This window comes from Megascapheus bottae, chromosome 23 (genome assembly GCF_031878675.1).
Source record: "Megascapheus bottae isolate mThoBot1 chromosome 23, mThoBot2.hap1, whole genome shotgun sequence".
Taxonomy (NCBI): Eukaryota; Metazoa; Chordata; class Mammalia; order Rodentia; family Geomyidae; genus Megascapheus; species Megascapheus bottae.
Window position 1 is genome coordinate 22,499,290 of NC_143531.1, and position 17,696 is coordinate 22,516,985.

The following is a 17,696-nucleotide window of genomic DNA, read 5'->3' on the forward strand; positions in this document are numbered from 1 at the left end:
GAGATAAGAGTCTCAGGTCCTTGGGGCCGGGAGTTTGGCCTAGTGGTTAAAGTGCTTTCCTAGCATGCATGAAGACCCAGGTTCGATTCCTCAGTACCCCACATACATAGCAAAAAGCCAGAAGTGGTGCTGAGGCTCAAGTGGTAGAGTGCTAGCCTTGAGAAAGTCCAAGGACAGTGCTCAGGCCCTGAGCCCAAGCCCAGGACTGGCAAAAAAAAAAAAAAGAAAAAAGAAAAAAAGAGTCTCAGGTCCTTTTGTGCCCAGGCTGGCTTTGAACTTTGATCCTCAGATCTCAGCCTCCTGTGTAAATAGGATTACAGGCATGAGCCACCCCCTCCCCTGCAGCTTAGAATTTAAAAAAAAAAAATCAGTGTGATTCTTGTTACCTGTGGCTAACTGTATTTTATAACTGAGCTGTATGATTTGAAAATTTCTTGATCACTTAAGAATGAAGTTCTCCATTTGATATTTAGATAAGAAGTTGCTGAATTTTATCAATCATGATTATACATTAGAGCAATGAAAATAGGATGAAGACACATCAGTGATTTCACTTGTACTTTGTTACTGCCCAGCTCTTTTCTGTGTTGGTTATTTTTGAAATAGGATCTCAGCTCCTTCTGAGTCCTGCAGCTAGATTGTGATCTGCCTATTTTAGTCCTCTTTTTATAGCTCAGATGACTGCAGTGCATTATTACGCTCGGTTTCTTCCTATTGAGTTAGAGTTCCATAGACTTTTCTGCCTGGGCTTGCTGGGACTGTGGCCCTGTTGATCTCAGCCTTCCCTGTAGCTTGGGATGATGGGTGTGTACTGTGATGTGCAGCTGTAAGTGGAGAAGGGAGCTCATGTATTTCCAGACTGGCAAATAAACTACAATCTTTTCCTTGTTTAACCCATAGCTAGAATGACAAGTATGTACCACTGGTGTCCAGTTGTAGTTTTTATTTTTTTTAATATATATTTTTAAGTTTTGCTGCAGTTTAGAGATTTTTTTTTTTTTTTTTTTTTTGTTGCCAGTCCTGGGCTTGAGCTCAGGGTCTGAGCACTTTCCTTGGACTTTCTCAAGGCTAGAGCTCTGCCACTTGAGTCACAGCACCACTTCCAGCTTTTTTCTGTGTATGTGGTACCGAGGAATTTAACCCAGGGCTTTGTGCATGCTAGGCAAGCACTCTACCACCAGTCTAAACTCCTGGCTCTAGAGAAGAATTGTTAATTGTCAAATAATACAGGCTCATATTTACAGACACCTAATAAGCCTTAGAGTAATACAGAAAATGTATAGAGTGTGTTATTTCTTTAAGAAAGTTGGAAATCTTTTTTTGTTACTATGTATGCTTTTAAGTTATATTATCTGATAATTATTGTGTATTGTAAAGCATGCATATTTTAAAATATGTATTTTCTTGTTGAATACTGTGGTTATTGAATTGTTGGTTGTCTTCATAGCCTCCACATGCTGGGAAGCTTCTGTCTGTGTTGAAGCATATGCCTCAGAAGTATGGTCCTGATGCCTTTTTCAACTTTCCAGGGAAGAGTGCTGCAGTAAGTAAATGTTGAAGTGGAAATCATCCCAAGTTTTCCTTTTGCTTCCTGAAAGCGATGCCCTCTAAATGCCCTTAACAGTGGCTGTGTTATAGAGACACTTCTTTGCATGAGCTACCCAAATCCTTATTACGGTTATGCTTGTTACTTTTTCCCAGCTATTTTAGTGCTAAAGAAACAAGTATCTGGGATTGCAGACTTGAACCATCACTCCCATTTATTGCTTTGTTTTTTGAGGCAGAGTCTTGCGATGTTTCCCAGGCTGTCCTTAAACTCACTATGTATCCTAGGGTGACCTCTGATTTATGATCATCCTTTTTCAGCCTCTCAAGTACTGGGATTACAGGCGAGTATCACCGCATCTGACTAAAACAAATATTTATTTGTTCCTTTTTGGTGGTACCACACCTTGAACTCAGGACCTTACATTTGTAAAGCTTACTTGCTTGGCTGGTGTTTTACTACTTGAACCATGCCTCCAATCTTGCTCTTTTCTTGATAAACTGGAGATTGAGTCTTGTGGACTTATCTGCCTGGGCCTTGTTGAACCATGATTTTCTGGATCTCAACCTCCTAAGTTGCGTACAGATGTGAGACATAGGCAACTGACTGCCTTCAGACATTTAAAAAATATATCATCAAATCTTACTGGTTTGTTAGGCTCTATGTAACCAGGCAATGTCTCCAGAAAGATGAGTATATGTGTTAATATGTGTTGAAATAACATTTGTGATAGTTTTTTTTTTTTTTAATTTTTTGAGTTAAGTGTCTTGTCTCGTGTGTTTCTCCATGATTCCCAGGTTGCTAGCTACCTCACAGTCCTCAAGTCTTCCCAGTTGCAGGGTTTATAGGCTTAGCTCACCTCTGATTTCTTTTCCTTTCTTGCTGGTCCTGGGGCTTGAATTCTGGCCCTGGACACTGTCATGGCGTTCCTGTTGTTCAAGGCTAGTGCTCTGCCACTTGAGCCGTAGTTCTGCTTCTGGCTTTTTCTGTGATTAATTGGAGATAAGAGTATCACTATTTTTCTGCTCTGACTGGCTTTGAACCGTGATTCTCAGATCTTAGCCTCTTGAGATCTGTAATCCTAACTACTGATGCCCAGCTAGGTTTTGAAAATTTTAAAGGGGAGTATTTAAAATAATGTTCAGTAATTCATTTCTTTATATGTAATTTGTAAGGGAATTTAAGTATTCATGGATACTTTCCCAAAACTTTTATATATACACGTTATATGTGTACATTAATACAGAGGAAAATTGTAATAACAAAAAAAAGATATGTGTTACAGTTTCTGGGGGGTGTATTGTGTGTGTGTGTGTGTGTGTGTGTGTGTGTGTGTGTGTGTGTTCTGGTCCTGGGACTTGAACTCTGTCCCTGAGATTTTTGCTTAAGGCTAGTGCTCTACCACTTGAGCAACAGCTCCCTTCCAGCCTTTATTGGTGGATTAGAATCTCATAGTCTCTTGTCTGGGTTTGCCTCCTCAGTAGTTAGAACTACAGGCATGAGTCATCAGTATTCAGCTGTATTACATTAAAAATTACCTTTTTTTCATTTTATTTTTATTATTGAGGTAATTTATAGAGGGGTTACAATTATAATTATTAGTAAGTGCATTATTTCTCACACTAAAAAATTATCTTTAAGTAGTTGTACTAAGGGATTTTAATTCACTAAGTTAGTTCATGAGTACAAAGCATCTTTTTTTTTGGGGGGGGAGGTGGCGTCATAGGGCTTGAACTTGGCCTGGGCACTTTTCCCTAGTTCTTCAGCTCAAGGCAACTGCCCTATTCTTGAGCCAAGTCCCACTTCCCATTTTCTAGAGGTTAACTGGAGATAAGAGTCTCATGTTCTTTTTTTTTTGCCAGTCCTGGGCTTGAGCTCAGGGCCTGAGCACTGTCCTTGGACTTTCTCAAGGCTAGAGCTCTACCACTTGAGCCTTAGCACCACTTCCGGCTTTTTTCTATGTATGTGGTACCGAGGAATGGAACCCGGGTCTTCATGCATGCTAGGCAAGCACTTTAACCACTAGGCCAAACTCCCGGCCCCGAGTCTCATGTTCTTTTGTGCCCCGGCTGACTTTGAACCTTGATCCTCAGATCTCAGTCTCCTGAGTAGCTAGGATTACAGGCATGAGCCATCCCACTGGCCCAAGCATCTTGATCAATGTCACTCCTTTCATCATTCTCCCTTATCTCTCCCCACCCCACTGACCCTCTTAATATTATAATTTCAACTGTTTTATTGAGCTATACTTTTACAAACAATGTAGTCAGTATATCTAATGTAAACAATTTAGTGAGTTAATATGTTTACTGAGTTATGAAATTTTTACAATCAAGTTTAGAACATTTTCATTTTCCCTACACATCATAAATCTCCTTTTTGTTCTGGGCCATTTATTATATAACATGTGACTTTTCTTTCTAATTTCGTATATTGTTTAAAATTTTATCCATTTATAACATATCATCAGCCCTTTATTTCTTTTTATGGCTAATATTATGGACAGGTATAGAATTGTATTTGTCATGCTTTTGCTTATTTATCATTTATTAATAGATACTTGATGTTGATTTATTTTGGCTCAGGAATTATGCTGTCTAGGTAGTGAGTTTCTATCTAAGAGTGAAAATTCTGGGTCTTGTGGTGGTCTTTGTTGAACATTTTGAGGAAGTTATCGAGTATTTTACAAAATGTGTTATTTTATAATCTCATCAGCAATATCTAGAGGTTCAGTCAGCATACCTTTGTCAGAACTGGTTAATACCTTATTTTAGGGTAAGGGCTGGCAATGGGGTTTAAGCTCAATGCTTCTTGTTTGGTTGGCTCTACTGTTTTAGATATACCTCCAGCTCCACTCTGCCTTTCTGAGTATAGTTCTACTAATAGGTATAAGTAGTATCTCTTGTGTGTGTGTGTGTGTGTGTGTGTGTGTGTGTGTGTGTGTGTTCCACCCTCCCCTACCTCCCCTTCTCTCCTTTCATTTCTTCCTACAAGGTAATTGCTGTAACACTGAGCTATATATGTAGCATCCCCCCAATTGATATGTGATGTTGAGAGTCTTTCATGTTATTGACATTTGTGTCTCTTCTTTGGAGATATATCTACTCTGATCTTTAGCCCAATTACACTTGGATTTTCCTTTTTATTACTGAGTTATATGAGGTTTTTACATTTTGGGGTAGAAATCCTTAATTAGATATTTGATTTATGAGGTTTTTTTCTACCAATCTTTTGGCTTAAACTCTGGACCTGAACATTGTCCCTGAAATCTTCAGCTCAGGGCTAGCTTTCTACCACTTGAGCCGTAGCACCACTTCCTTGTGGCATGTTTTTCCAAGTATAGTTTGATATTTTATGAAGTCAAGTTTATGTGTTGTTACTTTTGTCACTTTTAGTTTTGGTGACAGTGTCTAAAGGACTTGCCCAACCCATGGTGCACAGACTTCCTACACCATTACCACATGGCGTCCATTGCTGTGGCTTCATAGTATGTTTTGAATTTGGTCATATGAGTCTTCTGGCTTTTATTTTCCTTTTAAAGACTGTTCAGCAATTTAGTATCCTTCCCATTGTATAGTAACTTTTAAATAAAAATTAAAGCAAATGGTAAAACCATCTGTAAAATGAGTTATGAATACAACTTTAAATATTTTATGGAATAACTAATTTTACATGCATGGTTTATAAAACAAACATATTAAGCTGTTTCTTTAACTTTTTCCATTCTTGTCCGTCTTTCTTTTTTCTATTGAAATTCTATCAAATTTCTAGTTTGGTGTCAACTACCCATCTCTTTTATTCATAATCTCTATGACTATTTACTTTTTGCCATAGTAAATGAAGTAGACATGATTTATATGTCTTGCACATTACAGTGAATGTTGATTTTGTTTGATAAATTAGCATCCTTATTTTGTATTATGGAAGATTGAGAAGTTACTACAAGTCTTCTTTCAGATAAGAGTTTGCTTTGAGCTATTTTAGCCATGACATAGATTTTATATGATACAGTAGAAATGTATATAGCATAGTAAAATCTCATTGATCGATTCAATAGTAAGGTTTTTCATGCAGATCAGTAACTCAAAGCTGTCTACCTGTAGGCTATTGCATTACCTCCTATAGCCAAGTGGCCCTACCAGAATGGTTTTACATTTCATACCTGGCTGAGAATGGATCCTGTAAATAACATCAATGTAGATAAGGATAAGCCCTATTTATACTGGTATGTATTTCTCTAATCGTTTTTTAATTAGTTTTATTACTTTCCTTTGAAAATGAGAGTGTTTAGAGGTCAAATGAAAACTTATTTTTCATAGTTTCAGAACTAGCAAAGGTCTTGGTTATTCTGCCCATTTTGTTGGTGGCTGTTTGATTATAACATCAATCAAATCCAAAGGAAAAGGTTTCCAGCACTGTGTGAAATTTGATTTCAAGCCACAAAAGGTATGTGACCTTACTAAAATATTAATAAGCTATATAGTACTTTCAAATGCATATTTTAATGATATTTACATCCTGTTTGTTATTTGCAACAATATTAACTGTTCTTAAAAATCAAAGTGTAATCAATGGATAAATGTTAACTTCCCTGATGTGAATCTTAAAATGAGTACTTACAGAGTTTAAGCAGAAATAGGAGCAGAAGATGTCAATGGTAATTATTTCAGTAGTGCAAATTTAACATTCATTTTCCTTTATATACTTTAAGATGTACAGATTAAAAAGTGATTCATAAGCCGGGGATGGTGGTTCATGCCTGTAATCCTAGCTACTCAGGAGGCCGAGATCTGAGGATGGCAGTTTAAAGCCAGCCAGGGCACTAAACACCATGAAACTCTTATCTCCAATTAATCACTAGAAAAGGGGAAGTGTTGCTGTGGCTTAAGGGGTGGGGCGATAGCTTTGAGGTGAAGAGCTCAGGGACAGGGCCCAGACCCAGAGTGTAACCCCCATGACACACAACAACAACAACGACAACAAGTGATTCATAAACAGAATGTATACATAGATGCATTAATGCATGGACAGGTACACAAGAGAAAATACTCAGATTTCTTTTGGTCATGGGCTTGAACTCAGAGCCTGGGAATTGTCCCTGAGCTTTTGTGCTCGAGGCTAGCGCCCTAATACTTGGAGCCACAGCACCACTTCCAGTTTTCTGGTAGTTAATTGGAGACTTTTCCTGCCTAGGTTGGCTTTGAGCTATAATCCTCAAATCTTAGCATCCTTAGTAGATAGGATAATAGGCATGAGCCACCAGCTCCTGGCTAATATTCATATTTTTTTTTTTTGTTATTCGTGAAACTTGAACTGTAGGCCTGGCTGCTGTCCCTGAGCTCTTTAGCTCAAGCCTACCACTGTACCCCTTAAAGCACAGTGTCACTTCTGGTTTTCTGGTGATTAATTGGAGCTGAGTCTCATGGACTTTTTAGTGCCCACACTGGCTTTGAACTGCTATCCTTAGATCTTAGCGCCCTGAATAGCTAGGATTACAGGCGTGAGCCACTGCAGTCAGCTCTAATATTCAGATTTAAAAGAAGACAATTATGATATTTAGATTTATAGGGTATGTTTGAAAAATTTAATAATAAATAGTTATTTAGTGAATAAATTCTCATTAGTCAAGAGCTTTCCCATATAAATATTGTTCTAGAAGTGTTAAATCTTGGATTTAATAAAGGTACTTCAACCTTATTTATTATCCCTTGCTTTTTTTCATTATTTTCAACATGGTTGTATTAGGGATACAGTTTGCTTTTACTGCTTCTTCTTTCTTTTTGCTTATTCAGTGGTACATGGTAACTATAGTACATATTTATAACCGATGGAAGAACAGTGAGCTTCGATGTTATGTGAATGGAGAGCTTGCTTCCTATGGAGAGATAACATGGTTTGTCAACACCAGTGATGTAAGTAATATCAAACTGTGTGTGCCAAAAATAAAGGCAGGGAACTGGGAATGTGGCTTAGTGGTAGAGTGCTTGCCTATCATGCATAAAGCCCTGGCTTTGATTCCTCAGTATCACATGAACAGAAAAAGCCAGAAGTGATGTTGTGACTCAAGTGGCAAAGTGCTAGCTTTGAGCACATAGGGTCTTAGGGACAGCGCCTAGGCCACTAGTTCAAGCCCCAGGGCTGGCAAAAAAAAAAAAAAAAGGTCATGGAATTTTCAAGGTAGAAAGAATTTTAAAAGTTGACTTTAAACTTTGTAATACCAAAATGGTGAATTTTTGTAATCTAGTTACACAGTTTGCCTTTGTAAAACTTAACAAACCAACAAAAGCTAAGGAAACTGGCCACAAACTTCGATCCACTCTTACTCCTTTTGCATCCTTTGCTACATATGCATGCTCATACTGACTGACATTAACTATAGAGTTCAAGGCGCAACATCAGCCACACTTCTTGTTGAATCTTCCCTCTGTCAGTCATTGACTATGTGATCTTAGTCCATGGTTTCATTTTTTTTCCCCGCCTGTAAATGGGATAAAACACTATGTAGATCAGAACTAAATGTAATGAGGATTAAATGTAATGAGGTTCATAAATCTGTAAATACAGTACCTTATAAAGGATGGTACTCAGTGTTAGCAGTTTCTCTTTTAATATGAAAGAGTGCATAGATTATTCATACTTGTGACAAACTGTACTTTTCTATTTGAATTTTTGGCTACTGAGTATGTAGAGCCATAGCCACAATAATTTTCCTGATTGTTTGTTTGTGGTGCTAGTCTTGGGGGCTTGAATTCAGGCCTGGTCCCTGGCCCTTAGCTTTTTTGCACAAGGGTAGTGTTTTACCACTTGAACCACACGTCTATTTTGGCCTTTTGGTCAATTAGAGATAAGAGAGTCCACAAAGACTTTTCTGCCCAGGCTGACTTCTCTGAGAGCCTCAGAACTCAGCCTCCTGAGTAGCTAGGATTATAGGTATGCATCACTGGTGCCTGGCTTCTGATTCATTTTTTTAAACCTTCCCATTGTCATCAAGCTCAACTTACTGCCTTTTTTGTTGTTGTTGTTTTGTTATGTGACTTGAACTCTGGGTCTGAGTGCTGTCCTTGAGCTCTTCAACTCAAGGCTACCGCCCTACCCCTGGAGCCAAAGCACCACTTCTAGTTTTCTGGTGATTACTTGGAGATAAGAGTCTCATGTTTTTTAGTGCCTGGGCTGGCTTTGAACCTGGATCCTCAGATTTTAGCCTCCTTAGTAGCTAGGGTTACAGGTATGAGCCACCGTGCCTGGTTTAACTTACTGTTCTTTAGAAAACTGCTGCTTTCTACTCAGCTGGGAAGGAGTAAACTGAAATACTAAGTGAATTGTTGTTCTATTCATCTATTCAGAAGCAGGTTAGACAGGAGAAAGCATTTCCACCAGTGCAATTTTTAAAAAATTTCTAGAAGATAGATATGTGTATGTGTGTATTTCCTGTAAAACTTTCCATTTTCTTTACAGACCTTCGACAAATGTTTCCTGGGCTCATCAGAAACAGCAGATGCTAACAGAGTGTTTTGTGGTCAGATGACTGCCGTTTACTTATTCAGTGATGCACTTAATGCAGCTCAGATTTTTGCTATTTATCAGTTGGGCCTGGGATACAAGGTATATTACTTTTTCACTGGGTGTACTTTGTGTTACACATGGTAGATTTGCCTTGAGTAAATAGTCTGTCAGGATGATAGGAAACACTGCAGCAAAGTAGCAGCAGTCAGAGAGAAGTGACCTGTATAGGGTGTTGCGTAAACCATTAATTAGCTTGTTTCAATTTTATTTCAAGCTTAATTTCTTTGATGATCTTAACTTCAAAAATTAATTGTAAATTATACATTCTATGTGGTATAGTATGGTGTATACATATATTGTATAATGTTCAAATCGGGATAAGAATATCTGTCTTTTCTCTTTCTCTTTCTATGTAGTAATGAGAATTGGGCTCAGGTCCTCATAATTGTGAGCAAGTATCTTTTTTTTTTTTTTTTTTTTTTTTGGTGGGTCATGGATTTGAACTCTGGGCTTGGGCGCTGTCCCTGAGCTCTACAGTTCAAGGCTACCACCCTACCCCTGAGCCTGGGCAATGTCCTTGTGCTCTTCAGCTTAAGGCTACTGGCCTATCCCTGAGCCATAGCCCCACTTCCCATTTTCTAGTGATTAATTGGAGATAAGAGTCTTTGGGAGTTTAGTGCGCAGGCAGGCTTTGAACCTAGATCCTCAAATCTCAGCCGCCTGAGTAGCTAGGATTATAGGTGTGAGCCACTGTGCCTGGCTGAGCAAGTATCTTATCACTTGAGCAAAGTCTTCTGTTTTTAAACTCTATAATCTTAAGGCACCAATGTCATCTCTAGTTTGTTATTGATCAAAACATTGTGTGATGTGTCACTGTATGGAATAGACTGACAGCTGAAAGAAGTACATATCATTGATAGAAAACTTCAATATTCTATTGTCAATCATAAGGAAGACTTACAAGGAAAGAGAGGACTTGAACAACAATAATAATCAGTCTGAGCAGACGATGTAACAAAAGTATAATAAGCACATTTTTAATGTCAAATTGTTTTTACTATTTTTTTTTTAATTTTAGGAATCACTGATCAGGTTAGCAGAGAAAATGCACTCTCCAATCAAATTTAGTTTGTTTAGAATGGAGTTATCATTTTTTTTTTGGAGCATGTGCTTCTTTCAAAACTTTTTAAAAAGGGGAAAAAAGTACTTAAAAGCGTTCATCTTCATTCCAGCAGGAGGGAATTGATCAGTACTTGCCAGCAAATTTATAAACTGAGAAAGTATCACTGACTTTTTTTTTTAGTAGAAGGTGATTTCTTTTATTTTTTTTCCCAAGATTTTATTAACAATGATTTTTACATCGCATTTCAAATGTCATGTTTAAAAAACAAGTATTCAAAAAGGGAATCTTTATATACAATTACTGCACATAGATTTTAGAACATAATTAAAATTAAGCTGAGTCTTAGATACATTTCTTTTTTTTTATTAAAGAGTTTGTTAACATTGATTTTTACATCATATTTCAAACGATGTGTTTAACAAACTAGTATTCAAGAAGGGAATCCCTATATATATTTGTTTTTTTTTTTAAGTACACATGAAATGTTCTTCAACATAGACTTAATGGTAAGTCATAAGCAATTGTTGACAAATTTAAGAAAATTGAAATCATAGGTATCTTTTCCCCCTGTAAATAATATGAAAATTAAACATCGTATCCCCCAACTATCAGTGGTTCAAAGCAGAAATCACAAAATAAATTAGAAATTATCTTGATAAAGGAAAATGCAAAAGTATCAAACTAAAACTTCCCAATTCAGCAAAAGTCAAATGAAGAGGAAAATTCATGGTGAAGAATGATATTATATGGAGGGTTTCTCTTTTTTGGTGTTGTTAGAAAAATTATCTGTTGAAGTGTAACTCCTTATAGTTTTATATCTGTGTGATTTGTATTTAGGTTTTCTTGTTTGGGGTGTACTCTAACTGGTCTACTTTATGAACTCATAGGGCACATTTAAGTTTAAAGCAGAAAGCGACCTTTTCCTTGCTGAGCATCACAAACTTTTATTGTATGATGGCAAGCTCTCTAGTGCCATTGCATTCACGTACAACCCACGGGCTACAGATGCCCAGCTGTGCCTCGAGTCATCTCCTAAGGACAACCCTTCCATCTTTGTTCATTCACCACATGCACTCATGCTTCAGGTATGAACAGTGATTCTTTAAGAATATATTTAATTCAAATCGGTTATGTTCAGTAGCCTTTGTTAAGCACACAGTTGCCACGTTTTGATGTTCTTATATTTCATGTTGTGCTTTATTTTTAACTGTTTTGGAAAATAAAACATTGGTCTCTTTACTGTGTATTGTATTTTTCAAGGATGTGAAGGCAGTTTTAACACATTCCATCCAAAGTGCCATGCATTCCATTGGAGGAGTACAAGTACTATTTCCCCTTTTTGCACAGTTGGATTATAAGCAATATTTATCTGATGAGGTTGACTTGACTATCTGGTAAGTGCTCCCCTCCACCTTTTTTGTTCCTTTGTTTGTGGTTTGAGACAATATTTCATATAACTCAGCTTGTCCTCAAGCTCATGATCTTCCTTTCTCAGCTTTTCTAGTGTTAGAATTATAGACCAATGCTACCATTCCTGCCTATTTGATTTGAGAGTTACTGTCATTGTTGTTGAGCTACATAATACCTTTTATATTTGCTGTTCAATTAATATATTTAAATACATTCCTATTTATAAATTTAAATCCATTAGAAAAAGTAGAAGTTGCAAAAATTGCATTATACAATGAAGGTAAAATAGTGATACTATATTTTCACAAAATGTATACATTTTTATCAGATCTATTTTTTTGGCCGGGGGGGGGGGGGTTTGGGCCTGGGCATTGTCCCTGAGCTCTTCAGCTCAAGGCTATCACTCTACCACTTGAGCTACAGTGCCACTTCTGTTTTTCTGGTGGTTAATTGGAGATAAGAGTCTTATGGACTTTAGTGCCCAGATTGGCTTTGAACTGAGATCCTGAAATTTCAGCCTCCTGAGTAGCTAAGATTACAGGTATGAGCCACTAGTGCCCTGAGATTCCTAACCTAATTAAAAAAAATTTAAGCTGGTGAGTGGGTAGGCTGGCAGTGGGCCTAGTGGTAGCATGCTTGTGTAGCATGCTTGCCTAGCATGCATGCAGCCCTGGGTTCAGTTCCTCAGTACCACATACATAGAAAAAAACCAGAAATGGTGCTGTGGCTCAAATGGTTGAACACTAGCCTTGAGAAAGTTCAGGAACAATGCCCAGGCCCAGAGTTCAAGCCCCAGGATTGCCCCTCTCCCCATCCCCACCAAATAAGCCAGTTTAATTGTTTAGTAGAACAGTCTTGTAACCTCTATTTACTTTAAATATTTGTAAGCCGGTTGTGGTAGCTTTTGCCTGTAATCCTAGGTAAGGCTGAGATCTGAGGATTGCAGTTCAAAGCCATCCCAGACACTAAAGACTGACTTGGAGATTTTTTTTTTTTTTTTTTTTTGGCCAGTCCTGGGCTTGAGCTCAGGGCCTGAGCACTGTCCTTGGACTTTCTCAAGGCTAGAGCTCTACCACATGAGCCTCAGCATCACTTCCGGCTTTTTTCTATGTATGTGGTACCAAGGAATCGAACCCGGGTCTTCATGCATGGTAGGCAAGCACTTTAACCACTAGGCCAAACTCCTAGCCCCATGACTTGGAGATTCTTATCTCCAATTAATCAATAGAAAACTGGAAGTAGTGCTGTGGCTCAAGCGCTAGGACAATAACCTTGAGCTGAACAGCTCTGAGATAACACCCAGGACCAGAGTTCAAGCCCCATAACTGACCCCCCCCCAAAAACCTCCATATATATATACATACATACATACATACATACATATATATATATATATTTAAGACTGGAAATTTACTATCTTTTGGCAAAATGAACCAATTCTTTAAATTGCTGTTCAAGGACCTCAGATTTGTGTTCAGGTTACTTTACTTTCATCTGTTCATGCATTCTCTGCTCAGTTCATCCTCAGCTCCTTGGAGCTCTATCATGTGTTGAGGATTTATATCATAATCCACTGGTTGTACATTTTCCTCCTTTTAGTTTCAGATTCTCCAAACGTAATCTGCTTGCTTTTGTAGCCTTAATGAACATGTATGAGCTATTTCTGCTATTTGTTTTGGACATTTTTTAATATATAATGTATATTATGTTCTTTTGAAGTTATTCATTTGCTAATGTTTTCAGTATCGTATTTCAAATAAATATGTGAGTAAATCCTACTCTTATACTAGAAGTTCAGTTCTGAAATAATTCAAGAGGCAGGTTTAGTAAAATTTTAATTTCTTCAAAATAGATATGGAGAACATGCTTTTTTTATGCAGTATTTTAAGTTTTATCAGATGTTTCCTCAGTTATATTTTACATATATACAATATATCAGATAACAAGGTAAGATACTGTAACAATATGAGAATAACCAAGGAGCAACAAGAAACATGAGAAATTACATAGTACATTAAGAAAAACAATCACACATTATAAAGCTCTTGTTTCCATATCCTGGAGGTCCTTCCTTTTAGCCTCATCCTACATGGCATTATGTATCTAGAGTTTGTGCTATTGTAATCCTCTGCTAGGGGAGTCCAAGGTTTATATTAATTATTACACATGAGGGAAACCATTGAGCCTATGCTCCTTTGGATCTGGCTTACTTCACTTAATATGATTTTTTTTCCAATCTTTACATTTCCTTACAAATGGGGTGATGTCATTCTTTCTGATGGCAGCATAGAATTCCATTGTGTAAGAACATGCTTTGTTGTTGTTGTTTTTTTTTTTGATGATACTGGGGATTGAACCAACACATGTACTATACAAACGTTCTACTACTCAGCCACACCCCAGCCCTAAAATTTTTATTAAAAGATAAATTGAAGTCTACATGTATCTAATTTTAATAAAATATGCTTCTTCACATCATTACCTTTTTCCTCTTTTAGTACAACCTTGCTGTCTTTTATCATGGAGTTGTTGAAGAACTCAGTTGCTATGCAGGAGCAGATGCTTGCCTGTAAGGGCTTCTTGGTAATAGGATATAGTCTTGAAAAGGTAAAGTAAGAACTATTTTATGATTCTGATCCTTATTTCGTAAGCCATGCCCTTGTTGTCCTAAGTGATTAAGGAAATCTCTAAGTCTGTTTCCTTGGTTATAGCAGATTGCTAAAATGAAAATAATGTTTTGTTGTTTTACCTTGCTCTACTTCTCTATTAATGGAATGTAATAGTGAGACTCATGCAATCTTTAACTTTGAGAATACTCTGTGGCAAGTCTTTTTCTGGTGTTGACAGCCTGTAATTTACCTACCTTGTCTCAAATTATTATTAACCTTTAAAGCACCTTTTTTTTTTTTTTTTTTGCAGTCTTCCAAATCCCATGTCAGTAGAGCAGTGCTTGAACTTTGCCTTGCATTTTCAAAATATCTGAGCAATCTGCAGAATGGGATGCCCCTGCTCAAGCAGTTGTGTGACCACATTCTTCTTAACCCTGCCATATGGATTCATACCCCAGCAAAGGTAATACATATTTTTATGTTACTATCTCCACTGAGTGTTAGTGTTTGAGAAAAGTGGTATTTACAAGGATTTTCTTTTATCCTGTTGTAGAATAGCATATAAGGTTTCAGTAGATTACCTTCTTTATGTTTTTGCTCGTAAGGAAATTTTGTAAATTTTTCTTCTTTCCTTTCTTCCTTCCCTGTATTTTTTATTTTTTTTATTTTTTGGTTGGTCATGGGGCTTGAACTCTTATGTCTAGGTGCTGTCTGTGAGGTCTTCAGCTCAAGGCTAGTGTTCTACACTTGAGCCACAACACCACTTCTGTTTTCTGGCACTTTTTAACTGGAGATAAGAGTCTCATGTTCTTTAGTGCCTGGGCTGGCTTTCAACCGTGATCCTCAGATCTTATCCTCCTGAGTAGCTAGGATTACAGGTGTGAGCCTCCTTACTCAGCCTTTCCTCCTTTTTCCTGTTTGTCTTGCCTGACTTCCTGTCATCCTTCTTCCCACCTCTTTCCCTTCCTTGTTTCCTTCATTTACCAGTGTTTATTATTTTTAAAAATAGAGCTATAATCTTTGTTTTCTTGTACTTAAAGTTTTATTTTCAAGAGATTTTGTTTATTAAATTTAAATCAAAGGTGGACAATTCCAGTGTAAATACCTTTCATATCAATTGTATCTCTATTCTGTTGCATATATGTATAATATATTCTCTATATATGTAAATACATGTATATGAAATTTGATCTTAACAGCTCACTTGGAACATCTTCTCTCCCTCTTTGCACTTTTCCATCCAATATTGTGATGAACTCCTAGTTTCATTCTTACAGTTAGAGCTCCCATTTTTCTTGAAGACATGATAACTGCTATTATTTAATCACTTTATTTCACATTCATATTATCCTGTTATATTTGTACCAAAAACATGTTTAGCACCATGATAACAAGCTAGTTACTTTTATGTAGATATAAATAAATTTTTGGTGAAGTGTCTGAACAAAAACTTTAACAAATCTGGATGAATTAAATGTTTCTAAAGATTTAAGAGTGTTAGAATTAAGGTAAACTTTAAACAGACAACTTTTTATCACAATACATAATTAGATCCCCTTTATTTCATTCCCATTATGTTTCCCTCTCCTTTCCTTTCCGACTACTTGCTGCGCCTGTCATTGTTTAGGTAGGAATAGCACATATTTATTCTAGTTGTCAGAAAGAAATGTCTGCTGTCTTTCTTGCTTTTCTAGAGTTATAATGTCTTACTTTTAGTTGGTCTTTCCAAATGTTGAAGAGAAATGCAGCTGCTGATTCTGATTGCCATTTGGAAATAATCAGAGGAGGCAGCTGGAGGTTGTAGCTTTTTATCTTCAGGTTAAATTTGACCTCTTTCTTTTTCATGACCTTCAGTCTTATTTCTTTTCAATGATTGTTTCAAGTTACTTTAAATTTTTTTTTGTGTGTCGACTCTTTCTGGTCTTACTAAACAGCATATTTGTAAGGCATTGTGTCTCTTTTGAAGTGGTCAGAAAGTCTCTTATTAGATACTTAGTTGTTAGAGGAATATTTTAAAAATTTCATCGGATGACATATTTATTATTGCACTTTCTTTCTTACCTTCTACTTTTTAATAACTTTCTTAATTTCCTTTTTATAATTTACAATTGATTTGATGATATTAAACTTTTTTCTGTCACAGCTGTCTGCTTTGTATGTCCATGAAGAGTTTTATTTGCTTTTACTTTATTAGAAAGGTAATTATAACAAAGGACAGATCCACATTTTTTTGTAACTTGAAGGTCAAATATAGTTTTCCAAGATGGGACGAGCTCTTTAAAAGAAATAAAAATACAGTATAATTCGTCCAAAACTAAGCTGAGTCTTGGAGGGAACCATGTTGATGAGTGATCATAAAATTTAAACTTCATTAGCTTCATAGTAAGTCCATCTGTGGTTACTAATTTGAAGGTAGAGGTGTATGGACCAGCCTTTGCTTTTGGAAAAGGGAACAGTGATTTACAATGTTCATTTATCTTAGATCTCCTAAGAGGCAGTTTTTTAGTAGCCTACTAGAATGTATGAATTTTATTATCTACAGTGGTTCTTTATTGACTCAGCAGATGTTTGTTGAGTGAGTGCTTAATGCTGGCTCTAAAGGTACTGTAAAACTAGACAGATGTGTTCCTTGGCCTCAGAGTATACACCTAGAAAGAAGAATTGTGTGGTTGTTGGGAGTATATCATGGGTGAATAAAGGAAAATTTGTGTATAATTAACATTTAATCTTGAGGGCTTCATTTTAATCTTCTATGTAGCTATTAAATGGCATTTTTTATTTTATCACAGTATCATTTTTAATAGGTGGTTTCCAATTTCTCCTCTCCCTTTCACCTTTGCTCCCCTCTCTTCCCCCCTTTCTCTCTCGCTCCTCTTCCTCATCCCTTGGTGGCTTTCCTGTCTGGGGGGGCTTTGGATTTAGATCTTGGCCTCTTGAGTTGCTAGGATTACAGGTGTGAGCCACTGTTTTTGACTTAAGCTCTTCCTTTTGATTTTGTAGGTTCAGCTGATGCTCTATACTTATCTGTCCACTGAATTCATTGGTACTGTCAACATATACAACACTATTCGGAGAGTTGGAACAGTGCTTCTCATCATGCACACATTGAAGTACTACTACTGGGCAGTGAATCCCCAGGACAGAAGTGGTATCACCCCCAAAGGATTAGGTATGTCATTTCACTCCATATGTTCTGCCACACATTCAGCCACTCAAGATAGTTTTCAAACATACAATATGCTTAAGTAGTTTTTACAGTCTCATTAGGTCAAAATTTTATAATCTCAGTGAAAATTCTAATGGTTTTTTCCCAATTGTGGTTGCTAGCAGTTAATAATCTGCTACCATGTAGACCAACACTGCTTACGCAGATGCTTGGGGAACAAATTAACTATTGACTACAACAGCTAACTTCAGTTTATAACTGATATTGATGCTGACATTGTTTATCCCCATGAGAGTGATTGAAAATTATGTTTTGGAGAGAGAAAGAGAGAGAGAGAGA

General features: G+C 36.8%; 1 protein-coding gene across 1 annotated transcript in view; it reads left to right on the plus strand.

The window, feature by feature from the left end:
• Lrba (LPS responsive beige-like anchor protein) overlaps window positions 1-17,696 on the plus strand; it is a 400,347-nt gene that overhangs the window by 41,487 nt on the left and 341,164 nt on the right. Inside the window, exons 5-14 of the mRNA XM_090356865.1 lie at window positions 1,448-1,543; window positions 5,650-5,771; window positions 5,866-5,992; window positions 7,339-7,458; window positions 9,002-9,148; window positions 11,060-11,257; window positions 11,433-11,566; window positions 14,081-14,189; window positions 14,502-14,654; window positions 17,192-17,360. Of these exons, the coding sequence (XP_090212991.1) occupies window positions 1,448-1,543; window positions 5,650-5,771; window positions 5,866-5,992; window positions 7,339-7,458; window positions 9,002-9,148; window positions 11,060-11,257; window positions 11,433-11,566; window positions 14,081-14,189; window positions 14,502-14,654; window positions 17,192-17,360 (1,375 nt within the window). The remainder of the gene's footprint in view (window positions 1-1,447; window positions 1,544-5,649; window positions 5,772-5,865; window positions 5,993-7,338; window positions 7,459-9,001; window positions 9,149-11,059; window positions 11,258-11,432; window positions 11,567-14,080; window positions 14,190-14,501; window positions 14,655-17,191; window positions 17,361-17,696) is intronic.